This window comes from Ursus maritimus, unplaced genomic scaffold (genome assembly GCF_017311325.1).
Source record: "Ursus maritimus isolate PB19 unplaced genomic scaffold, ASM1731132v1 scaffold_9, whole genome shotgun sequence".
Classification (NCBI taxonomy): Eukaryota; Metazoa; Chordata; class Mammalia; order Carnivora; family Ursidae; genus Ursus; species Ursus maritimus.
This window is the reverse complement of record NW_024427107.1, coordinates 39,562,208-39,580,407: the sequence shown is the minus strand read 5'-3', so window position 1 is coordinate 39,580,407 and position 18,200 is coordinate 39,562,208. Positions and strand designations below refer to the sequence as shown.

Below are 18,200 nucleotides of genomic sequence, written 5' to 3'. Positions count from 1 at the left end.
GGAATCTGAACATGCGCAGGGCGGGATGGTGCACTCGCGGGCACCGCCTCTCTTCCCCTGACAACGGGAAGCGGGTGAGCGTCAAGACGCCTGCGCAAACGTGGCCGGGGCGCCGGGGTGGTGGGTTACGCCTGGAGAGCGCATGGGCAGACAAACTGTACGTCCGTTTGTCCGGAGCGGAGGGGAGAGTGGGCGCCATCTTCTTCTAGGTTCCCTGAGGTCTCCACCTGTACTGGGCAGGCTGCTGCGACGAGGAGTGCCCCCCCCGCCCCCGGCCTTGTGTGTCCGACTCGGCAGCAGTGGTGTGTGTTTATTGCCAAGTGCGAAGCAGTTACCCTTGGGGCGTCGGGGGTGGGGAGGGGTTGGCGATGGGGACGGAAGAACAGGGAAAGGCGGGGCCGGCAGCCGCGCCAGGAGCTAGCGTAGCTTCTGCCGTTAGGGCACCCTCATTCCTTGCTAAACACCGACTCTCCCGTCAGCCTCCATGTGGTGTTGTGTGTGCGCTGCCCAGTTTTCTTAAGAGTGAAGATCTCGAAGGATTTCATAGGTATTTTTTTTTTCTTTGCTATGTCATCGTAGTCAGTGGTGGCAGAAAAGCGTTGAAGGCCCGGCTCGTTAGGCGTGAGAGCGGCCAAAGTGTTTGAGTTAGGTATGGGGCAGTTCACCCCGTGGCGAGTTAGGGTGGAATGTTTGCCCTTGGGACGGCGTAACGGAAAGGCACGGAGGTTGGGCGGTCCAGGTTAATTTGAAGGCTGATTTTGGCTGAAGGTCTGGCGACAGCATCGGATCCCACGTAGCAACTTTGGCCTGGCGCGAAAGAAGGAAGCTCTGACCCCCGGGAGTATGGACAAAGGCTTTGGGCTATAGAAGCAATGCCTTCGGATGATCCCCATTTGAGGATGATGGATGTTATGGGAAATCCTGTGCCGTGTGGATTCGTCTTCATTTACAGTTCCTGTTAAGGACTATGGGTCTGTGTCGTCATGCCTTTGGTTTTTATTTTAACCATCTACATTATAAAAGGATAAAAGGCCTATCTTCATAAAGAATAATTGTGGACTGGGCTAGATTATTTTCTGCAGGGGAAACTCCTGCATTTAGAATTTCGTCATAACTGGGTTTTAAGGAATAGTCATTTTCTTTCCCCTTCCATATCTGGAAAATGACTTAAAATCAGATAGAACTGAGATAATACCTATTTAAGTTTAATCTCGTTTCCCTATCGGGCTTGATTAGAAGATGCACATTTCGTATTGTTTAGTGATAATGGTGATCAAGTGGGATGAATCCTCGGTAAAATCAGCAAAATTATTTAAAACGAACTTACTAATTTCAGTGACTTGCCCTTAAAGGAGCTTTTAAGGACTCACTTCCATCTTTTCATAGGTTAGAAGTTCTAACAGATCACACACTTTAAATCAACACAGACACAAAAATACTTGTGTTGCATTCATAAGTAGAAAAAATTTAAGTGCAGTGTACTTAGGGTATTTTGTGTATTTCGATTTTTGTGTAATGTTCTAAGAGTTGAATTTCTGGGGAGTTTGCTTAAGGAAATAACATGGGAACCACAGGAAAAGTGCTCATTTTGGGAACTGGTCTCGTACAGGTGGTCTCTTAGGTGTGTCATTGTTGAGAGATAGAAGTGGTACATTTCCCTACCATCTAAAGGGCAGAAAAGTTAAGAGTTAGGAAAGACAAAATGGCGTGTATCTTTCTAAAATATTTTGAAAGTAAAGGAGCTAAGTCAGTTTGCATAGGAAGGAATCTTGCAACTTCAGTGGGGACTATTCCAGAAGCCATTTATAGTTTTTTAAATGTTGGTGTGGATATTGGTTTGTTGAAGGAACCAGACTTGTACTCACTTTTTATTTTTGGTACTGTGCGGATTTTTTTTAAGAGCAGTGTTTTAGGTTTACAGCAATATGGAGCAGAAGATACAGAGATTTCCTGTATTACCCCTGTCCCCACACATGTACCATGTAAATATTTTAATAAGAAATGTCATTATTAATATTTTCAGCATCAATTTGGCATTGATAATTCAGATGTAGAATATGCCAAGTAATTTCTTGATATCTTTGTTAGTTTAGTGTGTAGTTTAAAAAGTTTAATCAGTGGACCATTTTCAAAGCAAAATAAATCTTGCAAACCTCAAAGAATATGTCTTTAGACCACACCTTGTGGAAGAATGGTACTTAAGTGTAAATACTGAATTAAAGCAGTGTTTATTGGCACATTAAAAACATAAATTTATAATTATTAATTTAGCAGCTCATAAAAACTTAGTAAAACTACATTAAATACTGTTACTTCGGGTATCTCTGAAAATATTAGATATAAATTTCCTTAAGGAAATATTAAGATTTTTCAGCAGTTAATACTGATAATTGCTAAACATTTTAAATAAATGTGCTTTTATTCTATTTTCTACGTTGTCGTTGGGTTTTCTCCATGCAGGACAGTTTGAAATGGAATAAAGTTGTTAGCATAATAAGATTCTATATTTGAACATTTTCTATTTGGCTTAAGATGAACTTTAATAGTAATTGTTTTAGGAGTTTAAAGTGAGTATTAGAGATTTTTTGATTTTAGAGGCATTTTATTTTATTTTTTAAAAGATTTTTATTTGAGAGAGAGAGAGAGTGCACGCACATGCAGTGGGAAGAGGCAGAGGGAGAGAGAATCCAAGCAAACTGTGCGAGCATGGAGCCCAAAGAGGGCCTTGATCTCATGAACCTGAGATCATGACCTGAGCTGAAATCAAGCGTCAGATCCTTAACCGACTGAGCCACCCAGGCACTCCAATTTTAGTGGTATTTTAGTATTTGCCTTAATTATATTAGAATCAGGAAACTTGGTGCCATGTTTGGAAGTGTGATTTGTATGTGTAGAACTTAAAATTGTATCCAAAGGGGTAGTCATTGGTTTGGATTTACTGCTTTTAAAAATTGGTCTTTGAATTCAAAACATTAGTGTCTTGTTCATTTATTGTATCATTTTGAATCATTGCCTTATTAGTTTGATTTGGTCTTATGTTTTAAAAGGGAGGAAAATTGCAAGAGAGTTGGACTTAATGAGCTAGGTGTTTGGTCTTTTCATGAGTGGAAGTGATAGGCTTTTGGGGAATTTTTGGTGTTTTTAAATAGTCATTTTGTAGAACAGCTGTCTTTTTTTTTTAAGTGGATGTAAAATTTACATACAGTGAAATGCACAGACCTTAAGGATTGTATTCATTTAGTCTTCATAAGTTTATGCACTCACATAACCAACACTCTCATCAAAATGTATAACATTTCTATCAGCCTTTTCCTCGTGCCACTTCCAATCAAGGAGCCGTTTAATTTCCAGAAGTTTTTTTTTGTTTTAAAATAATTTGCAGATGTCTACTTGGAACTTGGAATTTGTACTTGTTTTTGCTGAAGAATGATTAATTTCCCCTTGGAACAGAGAAGACCGTTTTGTAATGCCCATAGTTGTGGTTCCTTATATCGCTTCACTTTTAGTAGGTACTTCTGAAGTGAATATCCTAATCTGGCGTTGTTTAAGATCAGTTACGGGGTCCGCGGATTAATTATATTTCATTTTCTTTCCACAGTTAAGTTGCTTTTACAGAATTAACAGGTCTCCAAGAAATTTTAAAAAGGTAAGATATCCAGAGCTTAAGGCTTTTCACAGAAGCTTGACAAAAAAATGTAAAATAGAATAGGACATGTAGGTACACCTGGTTTCTGTACTTTACCTCTGGCCAGTGATGCACTGGTGGTAGACCGTTTATTATCATAAGCAAAAATTATATACTGACCATAGATGGCTTTTCAAATATGTAAAACTCATCGTGGTTGGTAAAATTCTTTAACCCACAAAGCTCTCTCTCATGTTTCCGTAGAAGATATGTTTCTAAGTGAGTCTGAAAATAGTTTGGTCTTGTCGTGAAGTAGTGCTTGGCAGACTTACAAAGAAGATTTGATATTTTTGATGCTCATATTGTATAGGATAGGTGATACGAAATATTTCTTTGAAATAGTTGATTTGTATGCTTAGATGGGAGAAGGTTTATTCTTTAAGAATTTAGATACAGTCAGTATTTTTTGTGAACTCATACCTTATTTTCATTTATAAATGCTGAAGAAGGTAAGAACCACGTAATTACTAAGTTTAGTTTGGGATAAGGTACTTCAAAAATAAGACTTGCTATTATGTGTACCTTTCTGTCTGCAGGTCATTATTGCTGTGGTTTGAGCTCAGCATGGCTGTAGTCATCCGTTTACTGGGGCTTCCTTTTATTGCGGGGCCTGTGGATATTCGTCACTTCTTCACGGGATTGACTATTCCTGATGGAGGAGTGCATATAATTGGAGGGGAAATTGGGGAGGCTTTTATTATTTTTGCAACAGATGAAGATGCAAGACGTGCCATAAGTCGTTCAGGAGGGTTTATCAAGGATTCGTCTGTAGAGCTGTTTCTTAGCAGTAAGGCAGAAATGCAGAAGACTATAGAAATGAAAAGAACTGATCGCATAGGAAGAGAGCGACCAGGATCTGGGGCGTCAGGGGCTGGCAGCTTGTCTAACTTTGTTGAGGCTATTAAAGAAGAAACAAGTAATTCTGGATATGGCTCTCCAATTAATCAAGATGCTGGGTTTCATACTAATGGTACAGGACATGGTGATTTAAGGCCAAGAAAGACACGGCCATTGAAGGCAGAGAATCCTTACTTGTTTCTGCGAGGTTTGCCTTACTTAGTAAATGAAGATGATGTACGTGTCTTTTTCTCTGGTTTGTGTGTGGATGGCGTAATTTTCTTGAAACATCATGATGGCCGAAATAATGGTGATGCCATAGTAAAATTTGCTTCATGTATTGATGCATCAGGAGGTCTTAAATGTCATAGAAGTTTTATGGGTTCAAGATTCATAGAAGTAATGCAAGGCTCAGAACAACAGTGGATTGAGTTTGGTGGTAATGCAGTTAAGGAGGTTGACATTCCTATGAGAACTGAAGAACATTCTCCACCAAGAGGAATTAATGATCGACATTTTCGAAAACGATCTCATTCAAAATCTCCCAGAAGAACACGTTCTCGTTCTCCTCTTGGATTTTACGTTCACTTAAAAAATCTGTCCCTGAGTATTAACAAGAGAGATTTAAGAAATTTCTTTAGAGATACTGATCTGACCAATGAACAGATTAGGTTTTTATATAAAGATGAAAGAAGAACAAGATACGCCTTTGTGACGTTCAAAACTCTGAAAGACTATAACATTGCTTTGGGGTTACATAAGACTGTTTTACAATATCGTCCAGTTCATATTGATCCTGTTTCTAAAAAACAAATGCTAAAGTTCATTGAATGTTATGAAAAGAAAAGGCCAGTGTCAGTAGAGAAAGAGAGGCTTGGACACATTTCACAAAAATACTCTCAAGAAGGCTACCCTGGCCAGAAACTGTGTATATATATAAGAAATTTTCCTTTTGATGTTACAAAAGTTGAAGTGCAAAAGTTCTTTGCAGACTTTTCTCTTGCGGAAGATGACATTTACTTACTTTATGATGACAAAGGAGTTGGTCTCGGAGAAGCATTGGTGAAATTCAAAACAGAAGAACAGGCCATGAAAGCTGAACGTTTAAACCGACGGAGATTCTTGGGGACAGAGGTATTGTTAAGACTTATATCTGAGGCACAAATGCGGGAGTTTGGTGTAAATTTTTCCTTGATGCCCACTGAGAGTATGCAAGACCATTCACAGTCATGTGGTAGAGATGACCGTTCCCATTTGTTTGACTCAGGTGATCCACCAATATACTCAGTTGGCCCATCTGAAAACTTTAGGCATCAGCAAGAGGACTTGAGGCAACTGGACAGTTTCAAGGAAACGCAGGCGGGTTTCCGACAGCTTGATAGGAGCCTTCCAGAAGACTTTAGGCATTCCCCAGAGGACTTTAGGCGCTCCCCAGAAGACTTTAGGCGCCCTCGGGAGGAACACTTCAGGAGAGCTCTTGAGGAGGATTTCAGGCACCCTTGGGAGGAGGACTTCAGGTACCCTCGGGAGGAGGACTTCAGGTACCCTAGAGAGGAGGACTGGAGGCGGCCACCCGAGGAGGATTTCAGACGGCCTCCCAAGGAGGACTTCAGGCGACCCCCCGAGGAGGACTGGAGGCGGCTCCCCGAGGAGGACTGGAGGAGGCCCCCGGAGGGAGACTTTAGACGGCCACCTGAGGAGGATTGGAGGCGACCTCCTGAGGATGACTTCAGGCGGCTTCCACAAGGGGAATGGAGGCGACCACCTGAGGAGGACTTCAGGCGACCACCCGAGGAGGATTTCAGGCGGCCCCCAGAGGAGGATTTCAGGCGGCCCCCCGAGGAGGATTTCAGGCGACCTCCCGAGGAGGATTTTAGGCGTTCTCCTGAAGAGGATTTCAGGCGTTCTCCAGAGGAGGATTTCAGGCGACCACCCCCGGAACACTTCAGGCGGCCGCCCCCGGAGCACCTCAGGAGGCCACCCCCGGAGCATTTCAGGCGGCCGCCTCCGGAGCACTTAAGGCGGCCCCCTCAGGAGCACTTCCGCCGGCCGCCCCAGGAACATTTCCGCCGGCCGCCCCAGGAGCATTTCCGGCGGCCACCGCAGGAACATTTCAGGCGCCCCCGAGAGGAAGATTTCAGGCACCCACCGGATGAAGACTTCGGAGGCCCCCCTGATGAAGACTTTCGGCATCCTCCTGACGAGGACTTCAGGAGCCCCCAGGAGGAAGATTTTAGATGCCCTTCTGATGAGGACTTCAGGAGGCTCCCGGAGGAAGACCTCAGGGAACCTCCAGAGGAGGACCCTAGACTTCCTGACAGTTTTAGACCTCCTGGTGAGGAGTTCAGGAACCCACCTGATGACTTTAGAAGTCATCGCCCTTTTGTGAATTTTGGTCGCCCAGAAGGTGGCAAGTTTGATTTTGGAAAGCGCAGTATGGGAAATTTTCCTGAGGGGAGATTTATGCCTGATCCAAAATTAAATTGTAGTTCAGGTAGAGTAACACCTATTAAGATAATGAATCTTCCATTTAAAGCTAATGTTAATGAAATTCTAGACTTTTTCCATGGTTATAGAATCATACCTGATTCAGTTTCAATACAGTATAATGAGCAAGGATTGCCTACAGGGGAAGCCATTGTTGCTATGATAAACTATAATGAAGCTATGGCTGCTATTAAAGATCTAAATGATAGGCCAGTTGGCCCTCGCAAAGTTAAGTTAATGTTGCTCTAGAGAGCATATCTTAATTCAGTTACCTCCCCACAGTATTGATGCAGTAAAATGCATTTGTTTTTTTAAAGTGTTTATTTTTAATGATCTATTGAAAAGAAACATTTTAATTCTGACTTGTGAATAGAACAAATGTAAATATTAGAATGTGAATCTGGTTTTCTTTTGCTTGCAAATTGCCATTCACTTTTTCTAATTTAAAATTATATCTGCCTTTTTTTTTTTTTTTTTGGACAGTGGGGGAGAAAATTCCGAGTACATTAATTTTTGTTGATGTCATGGGTAAACCTCAAGGCTTGTATAATAGAGCTGTATTTGGGGAAGATAAATTTTATATTCACTTTTGTTTCCAGTCTGTAGTCTACATCTTATACTGTAAGGAAATGGTCAGTGAATGATTGTTCAGGTTTAGCATTTTTATTGCTAACTGCCTGCAGAATTAATGCCCTCTTCTTTGTCTGAGATATTACTGTGTTAAGCCTCCCGTTAATTATAAATAGTTCAAAATGGACAGACTGTGAATTTGAAGTTTACTTATGTAAAAAGCTTAGGAGATTCTTGAAGTTTCCATGTTCATAACTTTGCAAAGTTTTATAAAAATAAAAAAAATTGCAACTGAATAGACCAACTAATTAACTTTACTTGTATTTGTATATAAAGAAAAAAAAGAATTACAGCTTCTTCTGTGAAGTTTTCAACAGCTACCTTAGTATTTATGATAGGACGGACCAAACATAACAATAGCATAGAGTGCCATGTGTAGTTCTATGGTTTCCTTCACATTTCATCAACCAAACTGATAAGATTAACTCAAAATACTTAAAGACAAAAAGTAACTATAGCTACAAAGGACATTCAGGCTTCTGCTGGGAAGAATCTGATAAATGGATATAGTTTGTTTTTAGGAAGAATTTAGTGATGATTCATTTAAGTTGTAGTTTTTATTAGCTTTTCATTTTTAAATTTCAAGACTTTGTATCCAAAGATTCAATAACTAAATATAATCAGACTTTTATGAGATTGAATTTTGACTTCTTTGATACTTAGTGTGGGCATTTTATAAACACTGGATTTATTTTTTTTATACCCATAATAATATTAATGGCTAACATTTACTGGGCACTTACTGTGTGCTAGGCATTAAAAGTGCTTTACATGCATAATCTCAATTTAAATACTCCCAAAGAAGTATGGAATATATTAACTTATGTCTATTTCAACAAGTGAGATAATGAAGTTTAGAGGTTAAGTAACTTTGCCTAAAGTCATAGCTAGTAAGTCATGGAGCCAATTTCAGCGCAGACAGACCACTGACTCCTGTTCATGCTCTTTAACACTTTTGCCTACTAACTTTAAGTGGTACTTCTAATTTTAGTAAGATCATGCTAAAAATATTTTGAAGAGTAAACTGATATTTTCTTTACACATTGCTGCTTTAAAAATAGCGTTAAAAACAAAATTAGTATGCTCATCGTTCATAAAAGACAAATTAACTTTAAAGTTTTTATATATCCAGGGATTCTCTTGGATACTAACATTACAAATTGACTTCTAATTAAAAATTATTTATCGAATATGATTTGACTTTGGTTGACCTTTTTGTTTTCATAAAACCAGGTTAATTTTTCTCAATTCTGTGATCCAGGTTTCCTGTATTGAACAGATAAGAATAAAATTTAAATATATATATGGTAGTTTAGTCATTTAATAATAGGATATTGCAGAAGTAGAATACTTTGTCAGTATTTAGCCATTTACTACCATTTTATATGAATCTTCAGTGATTTAAGAAGTCTAAGAGAAACCAACTTTTTCTGTGTGTTTAATTATAGTGAATATAATTGCTAGTAGAATAAACTGGTAATTTGGTTTGAAAAAGCACATCAATATGGCTCTTTAGTAAGCTTATAAATAGCTAAGGAGAATGATAAATTAATAACCAAACATGATGAACAAAATAGGAAGAAAAGATATTTTTGAATGCTAAAAGATTATATAGATGGTTCATTCGGTCTGTCTTGAGGAACGTACGGAAGACTAAAACATTTCTCAAATGCATATCAATAAGAGCTAAGGTGAAGCCTAAAAGTGAAATGCCACATAATGTGGAACTTTTTCTCAAAATGGGAACATAATAGGTCTAGTGGTCCCCTTAGAAGCCTGAGTGAGAAAACTTGAGGCTAGTTCTGGCTTTGTTACTTGCCTAGTTTTTGTTTTCTGTTTTTTGTTTTTTTTTTTAAAGATTTTATTTATATGAGAGAGAGCACAAGCAGGGAGGAAGGGGAGAGAGGGAGAGGGAGAAGCAGACTCCTTGCTGTGCAGGGAGCCCGACATGGGACTCGATCCCAGCCCCTGGGATCATGACCTGAGCCGATGGCAGACGCTTAACCCACTGAGCCTCCCAGGCACCCTAGAATTTTCTTTGAAGTAGGCAGAGCATTCATTTTATATCAGAACTATTTGCTGACTGCTTTATATATCAGGCACTGTTTTAACTTTATAGATAGGGCAACTAATGCTTAAGAGAAGTGAGTTACTATTATAAACAAGAGAAATACTATAACTCTTTTTTTTCCCCCTCCCAGCTACAACACCACAGTTAAGTACCAAAAAATAAAAATGCAATACCTTCAGTGTCTTAATTCATTTAGGATTTTAAAACATTTCAAATGTTTTGTTTAAAAAGTACTGAAGTAATTTTATCACTTAGGACTATTCTCAGGAAAGCAATGTTTTGTTAAGAACAGAACCATGAATAACAAAGTCAAAAAGCTTTCTATAAAGTCTTTATTTGTCTGTTACGAATAATTGTTTTTTGTGGTTATCCCAGATGATTTTATAAATGTCATAATTTTTATATGCCTGACTGGTATCCATGAAATATCAAAAGTACAATCCCCATCCAAAGAAACAGAAGTACTGGACATACTGAAAGGCTCTGATTAAATTGATTCTTTTCAGGAACAAAAGTAACTATATCCTCTTTCATTAATTTGATGGTGGTTTGGTAAAATTTTTATACTTGTAATGATTTTTGGTTTTCCATGTTTTCTTAGGCAACATTCCACCAAATTACAGCTTTCCAAAAGTTGTAGTTTTGTGTATAATTCTTTAGTATGATAGCATTTTCATTTTAAAACCAGAATCAGGCTGAATGTAGCTTTCTTTTTGAATCTAAAATTTATGGTAAATTTTAATCTAAAATTTAAGACACTGCTACCCTAGTGTCCCATTAACGTTTAATCAGAAGTAATAACACTTGTTGAAAAGTAAATTACCAAACAATGAAACTTAAGGTTGTAGTAAAAGTGAAAAAAAGGAAAGGGAAAAAAAACCCTTGTCTTTATTAAGGCTTTATGGAATAGAATTTGTATTTAATCAGAATGACTAAAGACCTTTTTTGGCAATGAAAGCAAAAGAAGTCGAATTGTTAGATCTCTTGTTTTCTGTCATCTACGTATATTGCGACCTCAACTATGTATAGTGCATTTATATGAAATACTTTTGAAATAATTTTTTTTAAAATGTAACCTATACAAAAATCACATACTGTTGGATAGGATGTTGAAATGACTGGTGTGTAATATTTTTTAAAACCTTCGTTTTTGGTCAGCACAAATTTCCTTTAATTTTCATTTTCAGTAGGATTTCATTTTGAGGTTTAACGTGTATGCAGCCAGTATAAAGTTTTACAGTGTAGTAATTCTGGATTCCAAGTCACTTAAGATGAAAACTGAAAGGTTTACTTAAGAAAATTAATTTTCTTCTTCTGTAACATCTAAGTCTTCATCCTCTTCATTATCATCTTCTGCCTGTTGATCCTTTCTTAGTCGACAGGAGGGTACCTGTTAAAAGTTAACACATTAAAAAAATATATTAACTTAAAATATTTTTACATGCTTGGTATCTTTTTAATATGCCCTTATAGAGAAGAGCACATAGAACATTTATTTCAGGAAGATGATAATTTTTAATAATGAAACTTCCCTATGAATTATTGTATTCTAAGGCTGAAAAGAGTTTTTTCATTCATTTATCATGTTATTTTTGAGCAAAAATATGAAATTAATCATTTGATTCCAGTTGGATACCAGCACTTCAATAACATAAAATACTTCAGAGGAAAATACAGATTGAGGATATTATGTCAAATATATTTTAGGTTAAGTAGTTCTTGGGTCACAAAAATAGGCATTTCAGTGGAATCATCAAAGGGATAGCAAAAACTCCCAAGAATATTTCAACTAGGCAGCTGAAATACTAAAATTTAATACTGTGATTTAAATGGAATGAGTTGAGAATCTAAATTCACTACTTGGCTTTAAGTCCTGACCATTGCCACTTGGGTCGTCTTGCCCTTTCTGAGGGCCATCTGGTAATGTCTGGAGACATTGTTGTCACATCTGGGGAGGGGTGTTTGTGTGTGTGACTGGCATCTTGTGGGTAGAAGCTAATGATGCTGCTGAACATGTTTAGAATGCACAGGATATTACTCCCCATTCCCTTGCCAGATTATCTGGCTCAAAGTCAAGGTGGAGGTCAAGAAACCTAGAATGATGTAATTTTAAAGTACTACACAGATGTTAGCTAATTTTGGTAACATTATTAGCTCAAAATAGAAACAAACTTTGTACTGTGATACTAGATCTATGGGACTTACGTGTAAGGCACTTTATGCTGGAATAATAAAAATTAAGTTTGTTGCGGGAGTGAGGCATACATATAATGAAGTAAATAAATGCTTAGAGGAGAACCAAATGAAAATAGAAGGTATTGGGTCACATTTACCTAAAAGTTAAATTTTGAAAATATTTTGCTCAATTTTAAATTCTGAATGCTGGATATGAAAAAGGGTATAGATCTCTAGATCAGAAGTTGGCAAGCTATACCCCAGTTTGCCTCCTGTTTTTGTAAATAAAGTTTTTACTATAACAGCCAAATTGACTTGTTAATGTATTGTTTATGGCTGCCTTTACTTGGGACATAAGACCATATGGCCCATTTTGCCTATGGCTTCTTGGAGAACAAGGTTGTTCACCCTTCCCAGTTCTAGACACCAGGTAAAACTCAGGCTTTCTGGATGTGGAAGAAACGAGAAAATTGACTCTTACCTAAAGATGCGTGCTTCTGTATCTAAGATAATATTCAGCAAAAGATCTTTTTTAGATATAATTTTCAGTAAGTCATGATAGTGGAATTTTTAAACCCTAAGCAGTTTGATTTCAGAATCTGTGCTCTTCATATTATACTGCAGAACAAATCTTCTAGATTGGCATTTTCCTGTCCTTTCCACCTCTGCTCTCAAATGTTCTGCTTTCGAGAGTATTATGTGCTGTAGTATATAAGAGATAATAGAGTTGCACCTAGTGTAACCTTCCATCATTTTATGTATGAAGGTGGGAGGGTAAGTTATATGAAGTCAGGACTTAAGGGAAACATTTTTAGTACCGAACAACACTGAAGGCAGCTGCTGAAATTCCTTTAAATTATGTATGGTTTCTAGCTTACCTGTCCTGTTCCAGAGATACACTTAGCTGAGAGTGATCTTTGAAGAGGTGACTTTGAATTTGCTCTTACGATATCCAAACGGGATGAATAATCTGGCGGATACAGAGAATTTCGGAAAACCTGTTGGAACAATAAAGCAACATTATAAAGTAGATATCAAACACTGGAAATCTAGAAAGCCATATTAAGTTCCTCTTAGTTAAGATTTTTTTAAAGCAATCACATTCACCCACCCACCTCCACCTCCTAGGACAAAATTTCTATTACTGTTAATTAAAAAAAATTAAATATAAGAAATACATATTTTTAAACATTTTATTTATTTGAGAGAGAGAGTACATGCACAAGCAAGGGAGGGGCAGAGAGAGGGAATCCTAAGCAGACTTCATGCCCAGCGAGGAGCCTACTCGGGGACCCTACTTGGGGCTCTGTCTCTTGACCCTGAGATCATGACCTGAGCTGAAATCAAGGGTCAGATGCTTAACTGAATGAGTCATCCAGATGCCCCAATACAAACAGTATTTTAAGTTGTAAAGATGGAAGCTAAAATTTATTTGAGCCAGGTAAGGTGATGATGGGTCCTCAAACCATCACATGAGAGCTTTTGCTAAGGAAGTGTGTAAGCTGCTACTCTCAAAGAGGATGCTTGCCAGTAGGGAGGCTGCAAGTCAGTCATACCTTTGATTCTTTGTCTTCTGCCTATCTCAACTCTTAGCAATTTAGCTTCATTGCAGTACTCTTGATAGTACATCACATAAGAGTAAGTTGAAGCCAGTATAATTTATGCATTCCAATTTCACTAGGATATGGAATACTTCTGTCAGTTTTTTTTCCTTCAAAGCAACAGTTCCAAATACTACTCTCTCAAGCCTGTCTATATCTTTGTTTCCCCCATTTCTCAAAGGTAAGGTTATCAGATGTGAATTTCTTCAACTTCACTCCCTTTTTCCTCAACTCTTCACCCTCTCCCCAACCCCCCTTTTAAGCAAATGTCATTCTGATTCTTTCCAAGGTGCGTATTTCCTATATCCAAAACTTGAAACCAAAAAACAAAAGCTTGCTTTCTCCAGTTTCCTTCCCCCAGCAAACAAGCTCAAGATCAGTCTTTTCTAAATTACTTCAAGATACAACTTTACTCCTTAAAAAACTTCTTAAATATTCTACTTCATCTCTATTTGTCAAAAAAATACACTGAGATTGCTCTTGCCAAAAATCAACATCTTTCTGTCTTGGTCTTTACTGACCTTGTTATGAAACTTCTTTTCCATGCATACCGTCTCTAAACCCTTAATGTGCTAGCTGCCCCATTTCTTCATATCATCTTTTCTACTGCTTATACTACTTAAATTTATTTTTAAAGGTTTTCCCTTAGGCCATGGTTTTGTTTTTTTTTTTTTTACACCTTTCTCTGAAAGAGCTTATCGATACAGTGTTTAATGCCTACCTTTCAGTGAATTCTCTGTAGGCTCTCTCCTGATAGCCATACTTACGATGTGCCCAACTACCTTCTGTTCTCCAACACCAACACCGTCTAGAACTTTCTGAGATGGAAATGCTTGCTATTTTGTGCCGTCCAGAAGGGCTACATGTGGTTACCAAGCCCTTGAAATGTGGTTCATATGAATAAGGAACTGAATTTTTAACTTTAGACACATACGCTTAGTGGCTACTGTGCTGGACAGTGTAGCTCTACACTGACCTTTACAATGAAAGATGTTACCATACATTTATTAGACCAAACTAAAACCTTGGCCATTGTCCCTCAGTTTCTTATCTGAGGTACTTCTATTTTAATTTATTGACTCTACACATCTTTCTTTGTAGCTAACTTAGAATTATCTTACTGAAGACCAAAATGTATTACTTAAAACCTTTCTGGCTCCTGACTAGCCAGGGTCCAAATTCCTTACGTGACATCCAAGGCTTAATATCATTCAAACCTATCACTCTTCATTTCTAGCCTATGTACCTATATGTACATCATCTTATACTCTGCCTTTGCAATGCTGGTTCCTCAGCCCAGAATTCCAGTAAACTCATCATTCAAGAACCAAGTCAAATACCATTTTCTGCTTTCTCCTATTCTCTAGTCAGTCTATTTCTCCTATTCTTCTATTCTCTAGCTCCTATTGTTCACACTCTCAATACAGCTTTCATTTCATTGTTCTTTTTTTTTAATATTTTTTTATTATATTATGTTAGTCACCATACAGTACATCCCTGGTTTCCGATGTAAAGTTCGATGATTCATTAGTTGCGTATAACAGCCAGTGCACCATGCAGTACGTGCCCTCCTTACTACCCATCACCAGTCTATAATTACATACCTCTCCTACTATTTTAAGTTCCTCTAGAGCAAAGAGCCCTGTTTTATCTTTTCAGCTCCTCCCAGCTTAAGACAATAACATGATAAATGAATGATGTGAACATGACCTTAATCCCCATGTTTTGGGGAAAAAAAGACTCGTGTAGCTACACATTTCTTTAAACCTTACAGAAGTGCAAGACACCAAAGAAATCTATGAAACTTAGCCCCACAGGTGAGACTTGTGTTTTAGGGCATTTCAGGCATGCTGATTAGATTATTTAACATGTTACTGAGGACTGATTAATATTTTGGTGCCAGATAAGGAACACTGGCACCCTGGTATGATATAAAAACTAGATGACTCATTAATCAACTGGTATTTGGAATGGATATATTTTTGTTAGAACAACATTCCTTTTTTAACTGTTCCAGCAAAGATGAGGTTAAAAGTGGGAAATGGAAGACAGTATACACCCATGAGATAAAAGTCTAAACCAGTTAAATATTAAAATTAATCTCAATGCAAAACAACAGATTTACAGAAATATTTACTGGCAATAATGCATTTCCCAATATGGTCCAAGATCTCTTCTAGGAGTGAGTCTCAAGATGTTCTGAAGTGACTGCACAGAGGTGAACTTTTGAAGGGGGACATGAGCCCGACAATGCTTTTTTATGTGAAGAACAAATAAGGTAAGATGGTTTGCAATATAACTAGATGCCTAACTGCAAAAAAATTAGCTGCTGCCAGAAGTCGTCTCAGCAGTTCTCGTAAGGCATGGACTACCTAAGAAGAGTAGCAGTTCTTTCTCTGTTCCTCACTACATATTTTCTCTATTTGTTTCCAAGAAACCCTGTATTTAAAGGATCCTTTTTCTTCTTGGTACCTGTTTGATACCATTTTACTTGCCCTGGTCCCGCAGCTGTCCCTAGACTCCTCTCTCCCCACAATCTCTATATGGCATAATAGTAATAGCATATGCCTGTAGTTTGTTATATCTAACTGTATCCTTTGCCTGAAAGGTGTTGCCAGGGGTTCTCTTACACATCCCTCAAACTTCTCATTAAGAAATCATTCTTTGATTTCTCCAGACTATTTAGAATCATCCATCACATATACTTACAGCACACTGTATTTTTTATGAGACTGGTCATGTTATAAAACTTAAACAGTTATATAGTACAGACACACCTGGTTTTATTGCATTTCACTTTATTGTGCTTCACAGATACTCTGTTTTTTACAAATGGAAGGTTTGTGGCAACCCTGCTTCAAGCAAGTCTATCGGTGCCGTTTTCCCCACAGCGTTTGCTCACTTCATGTCTCTGTCACATTTTGGTAATTATTGCAATAGTTTAAACTTTGTCATTATTATTATTACTATATGTGTTATGGTGACCTGTCATCAGTGATTATGACTCACTGAAAGCTCAGATGATGGTTAGCATTTTTTAGCAATAAAATATTTAATTTAGGTATGTATACTTTTTTAAAGATCTAATGCTGCTGCATACTTAAGAGACTATAGTATACAACACTGTATATTAACTATACTAGAATTAAAATTAAAAACTTAAAAAAATAGACTACCGTATAGTATAAACGTAACTTTTATATGCACTGGGAAACCAAAAACTTCATTTGACTTGCTTTGCTGTGATATTCCTTTTGTTGCAGAGTTCTGGACTGCTGCAAGCTCTGTGAGGTATGCCCGTGTATGTTTTTAATGTCTGAACTCCATGGTAGATTTTTAAGTTTTTGCTTTGACAACTCAGACCATTTCTAACCTACAATGCTAAATCCTCAGAAATAAGAATGCTGCCTGGCATATAACAGGTGCTCAATTAACAGTTGCTGAATGAACATTTAATGAAGTAAATACTGTATCTCCATTTTAGGGATAAGGAAGCTGAAATATGAAGAACTTGCTCAATATTGCCCCACTACAAAGTGGGGAAGTTGATACTTTGTCAAAAACATAGCTACCACACAGCCTTGAGATCTTTAGTTTTTTATGACCCTCTCCTCTCACGAGCTACCTAGCTAGCTGATTGAGAACAGTAGTAAGAGAAGTGGTAGGACAAAAAGAACCTAGATAGGACCTCTAGGATGAGAAGAAAAATCTTGGGGTCCAAAGGAATTGAAGGAACTTTAGTGACTGTTAACAAATGGCATGTCAAGGGCATTAGAAAAAGGAGAATGAAAATACTTGTAAAGAGGACTCCAGTGTTGTAGGAAAAGTGAGGGATCAATTCTGAACCTGCCACTCAATGCAGTGTTGTTTCTTGTAGGGAATGGTGCACCTCACTCACCAAGAAGCACACTTTTCGCAGGACAGAGAGGACACAAACACAGTGTCAGTAGTCAGACTTCTGGGTTTGGCTCCCAGCTATATTACTTATTAGTTATGGGACCCTCATTCTGACTCAGTTTTCTCTTCCATAGAAATGAGGATGATAAGTACTTCTATCTAAGTTGGCGGGAGAATTAAAATAGAATTAAAATGTGTAGATCAGTAGCCGTCCAAAGTAATCACTATGTAAACATTTGCTATTTTATTATTTTACAAATGACATAAAAGCTTGATCTATTTTTTTAAAAAATAGGACATGAAAGGAGTGTAAATTAAGAAACTGTAGCTTTAATACTTGGAAGGAATGGACCCTTAGGAAGCCATCTATGGATAAACAATAAACAAATATGATCATATATGCATAACATATAAAACTGGGAGATGAGATTTTGGCATTGGAAAACATACACACATATATTAAAACATGTGCCTTTCTTCATTTTAGTCAAGCTGTAATCTGATTTTACTGAATTAAGTTTCCTGGAACCAATGGAGTAGTGAGAAGAGAAGGCACAGGTGATTGTTTTATGATGGATAGTTAATATAATAACCAACTTGGGGAATCTTCACAATTGTCAAATGCAGACACTCCCAAATTCTATCACTTATTAATACAGAATTCTGGTTATATCTTGAAATTACCTGGCCTTTTTTACTTCTGCTACGGAGATGAAATACGGACAAAGTATGTCTCCAATATTTTATCTGTTTTTGCAAAAATACTTTTATGCCTTTTTTCTTCCCTCTTAGAAGGTAGGAGGGTAGGATATTTACT

General features: G+C 37.6%; 2 protein-coding genes across 13 annotated transcripts in view; one reads left to right on the top strand and one right to left on the bottom strand.

Annotated features, from left to right (window-relative positions):
* Nucleotides 1-145: 145 nt before the first annotated feature.
* RBM12B (RNA binding motif protein 12B) overlaps nucleotides 146-18,200 on the top strand; it is a 27,548-nt gene continuing 9,493 nt past the window's right edge. For 2 of the 11 annotated variants that reach the window (XR_005833661.1, XR_005833660.1), the window contains exons 1-5: nucleotides 148-302; nucleotides 3,599-3,646; nucleotides 15,656-15,764; nucleotides 16,301-16,410; nucleotides 16,750-16,777. Coding sequence is in view for 3 of the 11 variants with exons in the window: in XM_040625763.1 (XP_040481697.1) it covers nucleotides 4,250-7,258 (3,009 nt within the window). In the remaining 8 variants the exon portion in view is untranslated. The other 9 variants (XR_005833657.1, XR_005833655.1, XR_005833656.1 and 6 more) reach the window with 9 other exon arrangements.
* CIBAR1 (CBY1 interacting BAR domain containing 1) overlaps nucleotides 10,025-18,200 on the bottom strand; it is a 26,605-nt gene continuing 18,429 nt past the window's right edge. For both annotated transcript variants that reach the window (XM_040625764.1, XM_040625765.1), the window contains 2 exons: nucleotides 12,764-12,883; nucleotides 10,025-11,100 (listed from right to left, as the gene is read on the bottom strand). In XM_040625764.1, coding sequence (XP_040481698.1) covers nucleotides 11,011-11,100; nucleotides 12,764-12,883 — 210 coding nt within the window. In that variant the 3' untranslated portion in view covers nucleotides 10,025-11,010. The remainder of the gene's footprint in view (nucleotides 11,101-12,763; nucleotides 12,884-18,200) is intronic.